The 15,701-nt window shown below is 38.8% G+C and overlaps 1 protein-coding gene across 5 annotated transcripts in view; it reads left to right on the top strand.

The window, feature by feature from the left end:
* LOC124167603 (RNA-binding protein Musashi homolog Rbp6) overlaps positions 1 to 15,701 on the top strand; it is a 716,673-nt gene that overhangs the window by 142,132 nt on the left and 558,840 nt on the right. For 4 of the 5 annotated variants that reach the window (XR_006866742.1, XR_006866741.1, XR_006866740.1 and 1 more), the window contains exon 2: positions 1,456 to 1,540. Coding sequence is in view for 1 of the 5 variants with exons in the window: in XM_046545586.1 (XP_046401542.1) it covers positions 1,456 to 1,540 (85 nt within the window). In the remaining 4 variants the exon portion in view is untranslated. Of the gene's footprint in view, positions 1 to 522; positions 602 to 1,455; positions 1,541 to 15,701 lie in introns of those variants that run through there. The other variant, XR_006866743.1, reaches the window with a different exon arrangement.

The following is a 15,701-nucleotide window of genomic DNA, read 5'->3' as shown; positions in this document are numbered from 1 at the left end:
TAAATTGAGTGCTGGTTTTCCACAGTAAATTTGAAAAAGTTTGAATTTATTTACACAGACTCCATCATATTCATTGCCTTCTTTCTTACCTACAACTCCACAACCCATGTAATGGATGAATGCTTGGCGCCTGTGTAAATGATTTTCAGAATGGGTATATGTGAAAGGATTATTGAGAGCAAAATGAATCCATCCCTAATTACTTACGTAGTTTTATATATTTGTACAACGCCATTTTCAAGATAGGCTTGTAGATTAGAGATGAAGGGCGGATGTACCATGGACGTGATGCATTTATGCTCAGAGAGGTTTTCTTCATTAACCTCCTTTCACACATTGCCCCCATGAAACTGATCACTTTAAAAAAAGATTGTTTTTATTTTTTGTTGATTTCTTTGTGTTGGTTAATTTGAAAGAAATGACAGCTCACGAAATCTTTTTTGTTCACACTTCCAAGTGCGTCTTGACGTGGGATAATGAGCGCCTTCCTTCTCTCCTACGCTATCTTCTTGATTGCTCGCCGCCAAGTCCAAGGAATTAATATATTTGTGACGGCGAGACGGCCAACTTACAGCTGAGGACTGAGAGAGAAAAAAAATTGGTAGATTTTTCAATATGCGAGTTTAACTTAGTTGCCAGTGTTTATCTTTTGTCTTCTGTAATATGCAGGTACAGTCTATTAGGTTTCGAAAACTTAGCGTATTAGAGAGTGTATGTATTTCTTTAATAAATATACTTTTGTCTTTTTTTCCTTAACTTAGATACTTTCTGCTCATATCATAGGAGACTTAACAACATAGGCATATTTGAGACTATGCATTTTTGTATGTCTAGAGTTTTTTCTTAGGGCCTTTAAATATTTTTTTATTTGGCATGATCCATAGGATATTAATCTTATAGGTAAAAATGTTGAGTTTTATTTTTAAGAACTCGTACCATAATATAGACTTTTATAACTAGGTATCTTGAGCGTCTGTCCTTCTGGGTGAATAGCGTGGACTTATGAACCTTCCATCCTTCTTTCATTTTCCCTGTGGTGTGAAATTGGTTGTGTGCTTGCGAGAGTGTGGTTACGGGTGCATTTGAATTTTTAATGCAAGATAAAATTCAACTATTGAGTGTGTGTGTGTGTGTGCGCGTGTGCATTTTTTTGGAAAATACTCTGTGTTACATATCATAGTTATCGTGGAAATTAAATTGTAAATTAAAACTGTCGTCTTTAACGATTCCACGTTGTACTTTTTCAATAGTTGGCACAGTCAGTGTAGATGTCTTGTCGTTTATAAATTATTACCTATGTGATTTACATTCTCTTGACTGATTTCTGTAATAAAACCGATTTTAAAATATTTTTGAAGTCAAAATCGGTTTATCTTGATAACTTTTGTTAGTGTTTGTGCATTTTTACTCGTTAAGTAGTCCTGTGTTAGTAATGACTATAATTTGTGTTTTTAGGGGCTTCGGGTTTATCACCTTCGCCGATCCAGCTAGCGTAGATAAGGTTTTAGCTCAAGGCAGTCACGAGCTAGACGGTAAAAAGGTACCGTAGAACATTTTTTAACTAATACATTGTAGTAACTAATTTTAACTAAAGAGTGATTCAGGTTGATTTTTGACTGTAGTCGATTATATAATTTATAATTTTATAATTATTTATTGCAATTTTATAATTTTTTCCACGCTCATCTATGCCTCTCAAGTTTGAGCGGTTGTGAGTGTTTTCCATGTTAAAATTTTTTTAGTATCGAAAAATAATTTCAATGATTCGACATCGTCAGAAAATACCCTGAATCATGTGTACATTAAATTACCTTACGCTGTGATATGATTCTTCCCTTCTGAGTACAATGAACTGCTTCAGGCTAAATGTTAAAGTTAAAGTTAAATTGTAAAAACAGTCTTGTCTTCAGAGAAATGAATCATATTACAGTCTTAATGAGTGGAGTGCTAATAAGTTACTGTATAGACTTAAATGAAATCAGTAGTGTAATATAAGATTAAGTATTTTGAATATTTATTGTGGTAGTTATTTAATCAAGTCTTTTAATGAAGATGACTGATCTCTTTAGATAGATAGTCATTGTATAGAAAAAGTAAATTGTTCATAGCAATGGTGGCTGCACTTAGTGTTGCATTAGAAGAGTGACTCTTTAGAAAGGATAATTGAAATAAATAAATAATTATATGGAGAAACTAAACTTTGCTTATAGAAGAAACTTCAGAGGGTATCTATAGAAATGTTAGGTAATATAACATATCTAGTAGAAGAATTGTGGGTTTTGGACAATCTTATTTATTTTTAGCCTAGTGTTTCTAATGCCATATTTCTATTGGTGGGTATAAGTTGGATTTGCACGGTAAGGGTAGTGGATTCAGTGATTGTTAGACAGATTTTTACATTAGCCACCTATTTCATTGGCAAAGCTCGAAAGAATTCTAATTGGCCCGGGATTCTTAGGAAAAAGATTCAAATTGTGACTTGGTAATATCTTGGCGTTTCGATATCAAGATTCCAGCTATTGGAGCTACGGAAAACAAACAAGGTATTGTGTACCAAATGCATAGATTGAATAAATAGATCATGGATCCAGAGAGTTTGGTGATAATTATTATTTTAAATTGAACTGTTATATTGTTGTGCTGATTTATTACATTTTCATTAACTCCTCATAATTATGGTACCAGCGTGTTGTATTTGGGTAATATGTTTGGCATCGATATTTTTTTCCATATTTCAGTATCAACATAGTATCCATTGGGAATATATGTTATTTGGTAAAATTATGTTTGTAATTCATTTTTCAGGAACCAAAAATTCAGAATATTCAAGTTTAACTATGATTATGTATATTCTTGCTTTCTCAGCTATTTATGAAAAATAGCACTACTATTTATAATGGTTTTTGATTAAAAAATTCTCAATTTGTTAAAATTGTGTTTTGGTATTTGAGCTTCTTGTGTTTTAAGGATAAGAATAAAATTGGGCCATTCTCTACTAAGGTAAGTTTTATGCTTGAATGGCTATGAGAATTGGTATTACAAGTCCAAACATGCTAATTTGATACTATCCAGTTCTCTTATTTTCACGGGTTTTGCTGAATCATTCTCAGAAATACCGACAACATATTTTAGAGGCCCGTTACATTATGACCTGTCTAGTTCTAAGTACTCTACAATTGCACACTTTAGAAGTGTATTTGAGGTAGAATTGGTTGAAAATTTTTTTATCGAGATTTGGAATTTGACGCAGAAAAGTTAACGCGTCTGTCACGATGAATTCATGAGTGAACAAATTTGGACGAATCTAATGAACAGATTTGGTGCAAAATATCTATTATTTCTGGATTTCGAACTCGGATTTGTTAGGTTTTTCTTTCAGGAATCATGATGACTGTTAGCATTGCTCGAAGCTTGGGAAAATTCAGCATTAATCGCTCAGAAAAAATGAGTAGTATAAAGGAATGGTGAAAAGATTGAGGTAGATGGTTTGGAGAACAATTTTGAACCGCTGGTAATGGAAATTACGGCATGAAAAATAGACAGGGCCAGATATCGCAGAAATCCCTTTGCCCGGCGAAACTTTCCCATTTGTCAGGAGAAACGATGCACCGTAAGGCAGCGTGTTATGGGTCCGGGAAAGCTCCTGGCGGGGAAAATTCTTACCATTTAGAGAGTTTCTTTCTAGGGGCCTGGCTCATTGAAGGGTAAAAATCCATTGCTATTGCAAAGGAGGGAAAAGTGTGTGAGGAAACCGTTTGGATAAGTTGTTGCCGGTCTCTCTTTCTCTCTCGATTTTCTTTTCTCTCTCCTACACACTACTACAAATACAGCGGTAACCCTTCTTTCTTTCTTCTCTGAGCACTTCCCATCTCCCGAACCCTGGTCCGAGGCCGGTAGGAAAAAAAAACAGTGAAAGTTCTCCCCACAGCCAGTCCCTTCGGCCAGGGAGCCCATCCTCGCCCTGGGGAAAGTAGGCGGGACCGCTACGAGGGGGGTATGTTTTTCCGATGGTGTGCGAGAGGGCTTGGAGGGAGAGAGAACTCCAGGGTACGGGAAGGCAGCATATCTGGGCAGTATTCCTCCCCCCTCCCTCGCCGTCTTTCAGAAATATCGGCGGGGGAGTTGCAGGGGAAGTGAGAGGAATGGGATTGGGAGCCAAATATTTTACTTTCCTCCTCTCTCTGTCCTTTCAGCTCCCCCTATATCGTCCTTTTCGATACTTACCCTACGCATTCATTGTTTGCATTCTCACTCGTGACTCCTCAACCTCTTCCTATACGGAGTACCTTAGACTCCGTCCAAAGCTACTTAAGCTGGCGTAATTTGACATAACATCACTCAGACCAAATTTTCCACCAATCCCAGATCAGAAGTTTTATCAATCGTGAAAAGGATTTAAGGGAACTTCCATTGTTATTACAGCTATCCATACACGTTATTATCTCTCTATCTACTTTTTAATTTAAAGAGAAAGTTGTGATCATCCCAATTATTGGCCATTTCCAGTTACTTTGCTTTATGCTGTTGCGAACCAGTGGATGTCCTTGCCCAGTTTTCAACTTTAAGTTACGCGTGGTTAAGTCAAATTGTTTCGTTCTATTCTTTCTTTTATTTATTTTGTTCTATTCTTTCTTCTTCTGCGCTCTATTCTTTCCTTTTCTCGAGTTTTTATTTATGGTCAGTGACATTTTTCTTCTCTTTTGCCACCATTCGCGTGTCCCACTTTTCTTCCATCAGGGGCAGTTCCACGGTTCTCCCATTCCACCCTCCAAAATCCCCATCCCTCTTTAATCCCCCGTCCTAAGAAATGGCTTTTGGCCAAAAAAAGACGGCATGGGTCCCTTTTCGCTCTTATCCCACTTTTCCGAACGCCTTTTTATCTTTTTCCTGCTTCCCTTCCTCCTTTCCCGGAAGAAATCTCACGCGATCACAACTAGACCAGATAGATGGGAATCCAAAGGCTGGAGGCATTTCCGCTATGCTCGTCTTTTGACCATATATGAGCAGACCTCGATAAAACGACGTGATGCCGAGTATTTAAGAGATGGATTAATTTACCACTAGTTGTGCACAACTGGCTTTCAGGTTGAAGTTAAGCCAAGGTAGTCGTTTCCATTCTTTTCCTTAAGGCGCACGTAGAATCCCCAAAAACGGTGGGATTGATGAAAAAATCTCGTAAATATTTGGATACATTCAATTGACTGAGAATAGTGGAGCTATTTCACTTAATATTGGTAATCGTTTTCTATCCTCGCGTAGTAGTTGGTGAAAGACGCATTGGTGTAAAAATGTATTTATTTGTTGCTTGTTAAGTAAGAATTAATATTTGATATGCGTAAATTTTGCGTCTTAGGTATGGGCGATTCTCATTGTGTACCATCGTGGACCTCAAAAAAAAGGCTTAGAATCATTTATACGTTTTTAACAAGACCATGCGCTCATCGGTAAACTGTCCCGTTATAATAGATCAAATGCCAGTGATTATTATTCTAATATTTGGTTTTAATATAAGTCACGGTCTCCGTCGTTACTTTGTGGAACTGCTTCATCATAAAATAAAAATACTTTTTTCTATTCCAAACTTCATATAAAATAGTACGACCCTGGTTTCTGCATATCATGCTATCATCAGGTGATAGTCGTCGTACTATTTAAAATAAAGCGTGGAATAGAACAAAGTATTTTTATTTTATAATGTTTAGTTTTTATGAAGAAAATAATTGATTTTCAGATTTTTCGAATTACCATAAGTTTATATTTCATATTTGTGGCTACCCTTTTTTTGTATCCTCCTTTTTGTTTTTTCCTCGATGTATACAATTTCCCCTCCATTTCGACTGTAATTCCCTCTCGTTCTCACACTCGACATTTCATCCCTGCGCTTTGGTATTTCTTATCGTTTCTGGATCTTATTCCTAGAATGGGCACTCCCATCGAGGAAGCAATAGTTTTCTTGCAAAAGTCTTTTAGTGAACGCTTTCCCAGCATCTCAAGCATTTTATTCTCCTTCTGATCCCTTTTTTGCACTCTTTTTTCACCATTCGCCTTGTTTGCTCTCCCTTCTCTTCCGATCTACTCTGAAAATTTCCCTCTCTCTCTCTCTGTCTACTATCCCTCGCCAATTTCCATCGCTTCAATTCAATCTACCTTCCTACCTCGGACCTCTCGGAATGCGGAGTAATTTCCTTTGTACCACCTTTCCCTTCCCTCTGCTTTCCGCAGTCCCACTTTCTATCTCACCTTCTTCCGTTCCAAACACTCCTCTCACCTTTCCACTCCCCTCTGCTGTTTTCTTCTGTTTCATTTATTCTGTCCATTTCCACTCATGGCGTCGTGATCTTTAACTTTTCCACGATCAAATGGTTGCATTATATTTTGTGTCATGATTTTCACATTTACCTCAGTCACGTTTGCTTTAATCTCATATTATCGCCATCGGTTTTTACGAGATTTTAAATCGTTCTTCAAGATAACTCTTTTGACTTAGCGGATATAACTCTTTTGTTTGAAGGTAATTTTCTTACTTCTCAAATCGTTAATAAGCAGCGTTGGAAAAAGTACCATAGAGTGGCCATTGGCATGAAAGCCTTGGCACTATACTTAACGGTACCTAAGTAAGAAATCCAGTCAAATAATACAGATATTGAAATCGATGCCGAAATACTGAGCTCATGCTTAGGGCCGTATATTATTGTCTTTTTGATTGCTGGATTTTGTCAAATTGCGAGCCGATTTCCATTAATCGATTATATTTTAGCGCAATTCTGGTGTGTTGAAATCTTATGTTCCCAATATTATGCAGCCAGCAAAACGTAACTCCTGGTGAACGGCGACCCGCATTTTTTATTTGAAGTGCGTGATGCCTACCGTTGCCGGATACCTTCGCTACCGAAGAAAATATTTGAACTCCGTATATTGAAGGATCGGGGATAAGGGTAGGAATTGGAGTACAAATTGGCTAATTTTGCTATTGTCAGTTATTAGAGTATGATTTAACGATTTAATTAAATTTTGGATCATTTTTCATCCAAATTTACAGAATATTTATTTCAAGCTTTTTTGTCTAATGGCATGAATTTTTTTCCAATAAAATTTGTTGTTGCTCATTAAATGTAATTTCGCAGGGAGTAATAAACCATCATAGCCATTTTTAGTATCTCCTGATGGCGTCTTATTTATTATTGCCAGAATTAATGAGTGAAGTCCACATAGTTAACGCATACACGTAATTCCTTACCGTTTAAATCGGTATTTAGCCTGATATATATGTGGTCATCATTTATTTCACTTCTAGATAAAGTATCTTCCGGGCTTTAAGAGATTAATTTTATTACGTTGGAGGAGGTATATTTTCTATTGCGTTTTTAGCAAGGTGTATTGCATTATGCACGTTTCGAACAAAATACCACTGTGCACCCATTTTTTCTCGAATATCAATTTTAACTTAACATAATTATGTGATCATAGCCTATGAATGTTGATGCTACTTTCTCAGCCCTCTCTTTTGGCCTTCGTATCTTAAGTTAGATATCGATGTCTTGTCGTTAGAATCGTTTTGGTTACCTTGAAATAATCTTAATGTGTTCTAGTACACTAATATTTGAAACGTCCAATGGAAAATTTTTATTTTTCTTTCGGCTTAACGTGGCTGCTAAATCATTGATGTTATTTGGTGAAAAATGGGCTGAAAAAAATATGATTTATCTGTAGGAATCCTCGTATCATGGATCTTAATGTTATCGCTTCTCTGTGTTTTTCGAAATTCTTCTTCAAAGGGCCAACAATTTTGTAGTCTGTCATTTCTTTAATAGGATCAGGCCCCAAACCCTTTCGCTAGGATTCTCTCTCTCGAATCTTAAAATTTATCTGAAGCTGTAATTCATTTATTGGGCTGTTCTTTCCTCCTGTCTCCACGCTCCTGTTCCCGAGTTCCGCAGATGTCTTTGCTTATACATATCGTGTAAAATACCTCTTGCTTACTCCAATTATTATTTAAAATATTAATTTGATTCAGTTTGATCTTTTTACCTAATACTGCCCACCTTCCCTGAAAAATTTAATGTAGATGTCTTTACACATATTCATGTTATTGTTGGGTGTACAGCAGATGGTTCCTTAGAAAGTTAGGTAATTTTGAGGCTATCTACCATGAACCTTTTACTATTAATATGTGTGTAAGATAGATAAGTATTTTTTTAATTTTTTACCACTTTAGCTAGCTCATCTGTTAATTCTATATCAATTTTTAAGCAGTAAAACTATTCATTAAAAAAATTATGCTCGAGGCCAATGTATGATTTAGCTGTTTTCACCTATTTTTAAAAATTTGGAAGTTGTTATGTTGCACTACATCGTATTATACGTTTATCAATATATCTCAGTATCAACAGTAGTTTTACTGAAAAATACCGTGCTAATGCTGATAAAACCTTTCTCTCCGGCTGCATTCTTATATCGTTTAACCCTGAAATTTCTTTCATTGCATTTTCTTTATAGATTCGCTTTCACGTAGCTTACCCGAAATTGCTTCTCTTATTCGCCCACCATATCGTCACTTTTTCGTTTCCTCTCATGTCGAATTCTTGGGCTTCGCCTTGAGACGGCCCCTTCCCTTCCCTGCCATAAACGTACCATTTTCCCGTCGTGTTTCGATCCTCCACGGCGATTTTTTCGTCCTCGTACCTTGTACCGGCTAGCGTTTGACAGACGAAATGCTTATTTTTTTTACTCCTCCTCCTACGGTCCCCGGTGAAATTTCTTCTCCCTCTCAATACCTCCCCCTCCACTGCCGATTTAAACAGGCCAAATGTCATTTCCTCTCCTTCAGTCTCCCAGTCAACCTTAAGGTCTCTCTCTCCCTCGTTCCCCGGCTTCGTTTCACATGCAGCCGGCCCAAGTCCCAGTGCCGACATTTCCCCTCCGCCCGCCCCGGCAATTGAAGCCACCCTTTCGGGCGGGGGCTTCACCTCCCTCCTCCATACCTCCTCTCTTCGATTTTTTTATTACACTTTCTTTCTCTATTTCTGCATCTTTTCTCGAGTGCCCCTTTCCTTTCGTTATCCTACCTCCCCTCACATTCTATTCTTTCCGCCCCCCCCCAAAGGTCCACCTGCAACTATCTATCCTGTGGCTCCCTGCGCGGGTGACCCACTCACTCCTTCCCCTACCGGGCCCTGGTTGGTCCGCTTCTCTGTCCCTTGCAAACCCCTCTGAAATCCTTTTCCAACGATTCACGACCGCCAAGGGGTCTTCCCCTCTGCTCCCTCTTGCCTCCCTTGCCTACGATCCTGTCCCCGCACCCTTTTTAACCCTTTTCCCTGGGTTCCCGTGACCTCCTCCTTCCCCTCATCCCCCCTCTCTCCTTTGCTGGTAGGCTGGTGGCTGTTGATGGAACGTAGGGCGAATAGGAGGGCCGAAGGAAAGGAAGGGAATCGGTGGGAGAAGTAGTGGTAATCTAAATGCCTCACCAACTAAATAATTTGGGTCGTTACGTCTAGACACTCAGTTTACTCTTGCGTTCCGCAGTGCTCAACTGCCGTGCTAGTGACGCTTCCCATCTCTTGTCGCACTCGGTAAAAGAGGTGCCCGTTTTCTCTTGTGTACGTGGACGTGCGCACACGCGTTTGATTCATTATATTATTTCTGGTTTTTCTCCTCAAAGAGCTTAACCTGATCTCATTTTTGAAGGATTAGCCTTAATGTTTTGACGCGATCGGTGTGCTCGCTACGGTGTTCCAATTTACCCTCTATTACAAAAGAGATGGCGAGAAAGTTTTATTGTGCATTTTGTGGGCTTATTTTTAAATCTATTGCTTGTTGCTTTATGGGCTTACTACCTACTCGCGAAGGAAAAAGGGTAACATGAAGAGAAAATGCCATATAAAATGCGGTCTTGTGACAACTTGTACTACGGATTTAAATGTAGTAAATTTATAACTTTAAAATACTGGATTAATGAAGCGGTAATCATTTAAGTTTAGAGACAAGGTTTAAATATCACTTTATTTTTTTGCGAAAAGTTTCATATTCCATTTTTTTTCCTTGTCTGTTACCCATTACCTCATTTGTTAATTCAGAAGTCGAGAAAGATACCGTCTTTTCCATATGACAGCACAATTGGGCGGGGAAAATCTTTTGTCATGTTATTTGTTCCATTTCTGTAAAAAAATATGCCTCAGAAGGAGAAATCATTCAATCAAAGTTCAAGCAAATCTTTGTTACCCGGAGGGAAATATCATTCTATAATTTTGTGGTGATAAGCAATGTGTGTGGAACTTTTGCGTTTGCATTGAATATGAAAATTGTTTTTTCATTATAATTTTCATCAATAAGTTGAGTTTTGGCAAAAAATCCATCATTTAGTTAGTCTTGTGACTACAAATTTAGGCTGTAAATTATAGTCGTTTGCATAAAGCAATACTTACGGAATGTCTGTTTCCTGCACAAGTGGAAGCCCTTAAGCTGGAAACATGGTTTTACTGGCGCCTCATGTTAATATATCTTCATTAACTACTTATTTTGTTTTTAAATACCACGGTGATTGTTTCACGGGATAGTTGCGTTCATTTATTTCAAGAGTTGCCCCAAATGGCGTTCACTTTCTATGTAAATCTTACTTGTATTCTGTTAACGACATCCGCCATTATAAAGACCGTTAATGGAATGAATGTGAGAAAACCCCTCAGGATTTCTCGTAGAACAAATACAAAAACGTTTTACAGATACAAATAACCATTTTCCTATACATTTCTACCCTGGGTGCACACACTCAGCTTCGAGGACCAGAGTGAAAAGGAACTGTGGAAGCTATCGTTGATGGGGACCTCGTGTATAACCTTCATCGGTGTGTGGTCGTTCCTCCATATCAAATTCGATTCTCTTTCCTCTCGTCCAAACGGCCTTTCCTCTCCATGCCATAGTCATCCTGAAGCGGTGGAAGCTGTTTCTCTCTCTTCCAACCTGGACCTCTTCGCTTTTCTCTCGGGCAGTTACCATTCGCTTCGTATCACGGCGTTCAACCGTTTCGGTTTCGATGTCCTTACTTTTTATCGGCCATCGCTGCCACACTCCCCGCTCAGGTTTTACCGAACCTCCACTCATTTTGTTTCACTCTCTTCCTCATCTCATTCTGCCGCCGCTCGTAACACAATTCCCTTTTCCGCCGCAAAACTCTTGAAAGCAGCTCTCGACACCTTTTTCGCCCATGTTCCCATCGTCCAAACGCCCCCAACCCTCCCAATTTCCCCCTCATTCACGTTCGGCGGCAATTCCATAGTCGTCAGGTCTAGATGCTCAATTGAAGTCCAACCTGATGTTTTTGTAAGGCTGTTTCCAGCCTGTTTCCTTTGGTGTGTATCGCTTCATCAAACGTTTCTCTTTAATTGAGTGTTTGACCTGTTTATTTCTCCATTGTGGGCATTATCGCGACGGGTGCAGAAATGAAATTTCAGTTTTACGTGCAGCCTCGAGGTAGTGATAGCACCCAAACTTAGACAGCGAATAAAAATACACACATATATTTAATTACTTACTATCTATTCGTCTTGCATGTTGAACTAATCCATTCCTTGCATATTGTGGAATGGTCGGTTGTTGATGATTATGTTCGTCGACTCAGCGGTCTTGTAACATCTAAGAAAATAAAGAGATACATAATCGTAAAATACTGTGGTTGAAGGGTCGGAAGACGGCTGCGATCGGCTAAAAATAGAATAAACTGCAAATGAAATGACTCAGCAGCCCCTGGTCAAAGCTCGAAACCATGGCAACAATGGAATATTCAATCCGGTGGAAATCCCGAGGTAGGAACCTTGACATCGTAAACAAGAGCCTTAGCCACCTCGCTGGGACTCATATAGTCATTAGTTTTCCACTCGTAATAAGTTAAATAAATTTTTGGGGTTCACCTCTGTCGAAGCTAGTCTTTGATTATTTCGCAGCATTCCTCTGCTCTACTCCCATCTTCCTCCACTTTGCGTCGGGAAATATCGTCTCCTCCCATCAAGTCACTGATAATGTACATCACCTTTCATGATCCTCTATTTAAGGTTCGTGAGTTCACCACTCGTGGCTATGAATAAAATAATTATCGTTTATAGATTTTCACGGAGATTAGATGTTCCCAGAATGAGGAACGAAACGTTTTAGTTTTCAAAACTATCCCCACGCAGCATAGCACCCGCACGTAATTTATACTAATGAATTAATTTTGAAAATTTCTATTGCTGTGAATAATAAACATTGTTCTCAATTTATCATCACTCATCATACTCATTTCATCCTTCCTCTTTAGTCTTGCAATTTATTTTCTCGCATATACATACATTGAGTATCGACCAAAGTTTTTCAACTGAAACCTGCGTTTGCCGCCCTTTTTCAATTTCCCTTATTGTTTTCCTCTATTGGTGAATTTGACCATCTCGACCCTTCTACCCTAACTCGATTTTCCTCGGCGATGCTGAGGAGTGCAGACCCTCCCATATCTTATCGCTTACTCCCTTTGTCTTTATTTGAATGTTTGCACATCTTTATTTCCATCACATTCCTGCTATCACATCCCACTATATCGCTACGTTCTTTCGAGATATCTATATCGATGAAAATTTATTAAAAAATACTATCCGCGGGTATACATTTTCCTTTGCATGGCTTGCCCATTTGTAACTAGTGATAATAGCATCATTTTATTTATTCGATAACTTTTTGCATTATTTATACTTCTTACTCTCCAGTGCTTTCAACGATTTAGCCGTTCCTCGTAAAACACTGTTGAATAGGCTATGGTCAATGAATTTTCGATACATGGTTATGTATAATTATCTTGCATTTATACTTATAGTTGTTCATTGCTCCGTGACTCATCCTTTGAAAAAATGAAACGATACTTTATATTCTAATTAGTTGCCATTATAATCATTGATTCATTTATTTGGTATTTCATCGATTTAAAATATAATCGATGACGCATATTTCCACCTTTACTGAGTTTTAATCATTTAAGAAAACTTATAATGATTCTTTCAATCAGTATATTTTGAAAAATTGATGACTTCAGCATTAATTTCACGTAAACTTTGAACATTCGCGATGGTAGAACTACTATATTTTTTCCTTCATAGCTTAGACGTAGGGTCCTCTTTACGAAGATTATATAGGTGATGGCTTCGTTGAGCATTTTGAAAATACAAATTATGCTTAATTAGCAGAATATATTGAATTTTATTGTAATTTATTCCAGTTTTTATTCTTGTAATGTGTACCTATGTATTTGTTGCGTCAGTTCCACTGCAACTTTCTTTTTGATGCACATTTAATATCCATCTCCCTCATTTCCTGCACAGCCGCACCCACCATCGGCTGTCATTGAATTATGGACTTCCGACTTTTGTTATTAACCGCTTCCGTGCTTTTCATTTGAACCACTGGTTGAATTTATCTGCTATTGGTATTATTCCTTAGATCAAAATTGACCGAAATCATCTTAATTAAGCCTGTCTGCTTGTTCATGCGGTGAAATATCTCCCGTGATGCATTAATTATTGAATTAATGGCCGTCGAGATTTTCTTCCGGCCTTTCAAATTCATTGGCGTCCTCAATTCAAGTTTCCTGTGATTAATTTCCTACCAATATTGGATTTGATCAATCTGCAGGAGCGCAGAAAGCGTGGCGCAGCGAACGAATGAGGGACACAGGCGCGGTGAATTTTTTTTTATTTGCTTATTCGGCCGGAAATGCCACTCGGATGTGTTTCCCTTTTCATCAAGCAAAAATAACTTTGCCAAAAACAATGTAAATATTTCCAACATCCTTTAGTTATTACTCACCGGAATGAACGGAACGGGATGGGGGAAGCTGGTTGTTTTTTAACAAACGACTGAAATTTCCCCCGCATTAAATTACGCCGAGTATGAAATTTTGATTTCTCATCTCAACCCAGAGGCTGCAACGAATGCAGGCTTTCATCAAGAAATTGCGGAATTTTCATTCTTCAAGCGCGTTGAGTCGCACGATTTTTCATGTTTTCAGTGCTTGTTTCCTGATTGATAAATTTAAGCAAACATTTTTCCAATATTCTACGTTAGATATCTGTGACGAGTATATATCGTGATGGATTTCCCATCTCGCCGTAGGGAATCAATGAATATAATAAACATTACCGTTAGATTTATTGGTATTTAACGAAACGTTGAAATCTATGTTCACATTGTCGCCTACATGCTAAATCTTCGGAAATTATTATTTTCCTTCGGAATGAACTAAATTTAGTTCTTTAAGGGATTTTTCAGCAACATTTCTCTATATCAGCTTCCAGTGATTACACTTCCACTTTTCAATCAGTGGAAAGTTAAGTATCGTTTCAATACTTTTTCATATTTAAAAAGGAAGCGAAATGTTCTGACGAGGGCCTCGTCAGCTCGTTGACCGAGAAAGTGGCACTGAGACACCGAAACCCTAGTCGGCTAACATTAATATAAGTGTACAGTTTATAATTGTGTTTTGCGTGAAATTTTAATTAATAAAATTCCATGTGGTTCCTTGAGTCCTCACCAATTACCACGAATTCGTAGTGTACTTAGTTTACTTCGGAGCCCTGTAGAAGGCTTGTAACATTACGGTTGTGGTCTTGCGAGGGGAGGGGGCGCGGGGAGGTGGATAAGGCGAGTATGGGCAAGGCTACCGGCTTGAGCGAAGAACCACGGAAACACAAATAAATGCCACCTATCCCTTTTCCCCCACCCATATATCCTTTCTCCGTGGGCGAGAACAAATGAGGGCTCGGATGCGCTCTCCCAAGCCTCTCTCCAGGAGGTCCTTTTTCGGTGAAGGAGAATGGGGGGGACGCGGGAGGACTGCCAAAAAAGAATTTTTCGAGTGTCCGTTGAGGGTGGGAAAATAGGAGGAGACGGCTGCGATGGGTTTGAGTGCCGAGGCAGCCTAATACCACCACCTACGTACATACATACCCCCTGTTGAGTTTTTGCTCGGGACCCTGTCGGGGTGAGATGGAGGAGACGGTGTTTTTTGAGGGAGAGCTGACTTCAGTAGTGATCTCGTAATGAACGGGACGGGACGATGGTCCAGGGGGATGGGTATAAAGAGGTGGTGTTCGAGGAGTTTTGACGCGAGGGTACGAGGTGGGAGCGAGAGAAGAAAAGGCCCCTGCGCTTGCTAATGAGCACGGCACTGATGGGTTCGGCTGTCGCAAAGGTAGAATATCCCTACAAAATTGGTGTTCTGCTAAGCTATATGGATATTCACTGTTTATCCGGACTCGAAACCATTTTATTCCCATTCCTGCTTCTCTTTTTCTCATTCATTTTCCCCTCTTTTGTCCTCTTCTCACGTCCTCGCCGCATGTTCCGCGTCTGAGACGACTCCTGCAAATGAGGGCGGCCGTTCCATAAGCTTCCTTTTGTGTCCAAAGTCTCCAGTAGCCAGCGTCACCATCTGTCCGTCGCGTCGGCTCGTAAAATGGTGTGGATTCTCCTTTTATTCCATTTCCGTGGTGTTTATTTTCGCCCTGCCCAGAAAACAGCATATTTATCCTAGATAATAATTCCTCTCCAATGAGTTTGTTTAAGCTCCACGTAGTTTATTATTATTTTGATTGTCATACCATTTTTGCATTATGGATGGAATAATAATTCCACCTGTATGGAGTTCTTATTACCGGAGACGTGAGGTGTTCGTGATTATTGTC

The sequence above is a fragment of the Ischnura elegans genome, chromosome 1, assembly GCF_921293095.1.
Source record: "Ischnura elegans chromosome 1, ioIscEleg1.1, whole genome shotgun sequence".
In the NCBI taxonomy this organism is placed as follows: domain Eukaryota; kingdom Metazoa; phylum Arthropoda; class Insecta; order Odonata; family Coenagrionidae; genus Ischnura; species Ischnura elegans.
This window is presented reverse-complemented; position numbering and strand designations above follow the sequence as displayed.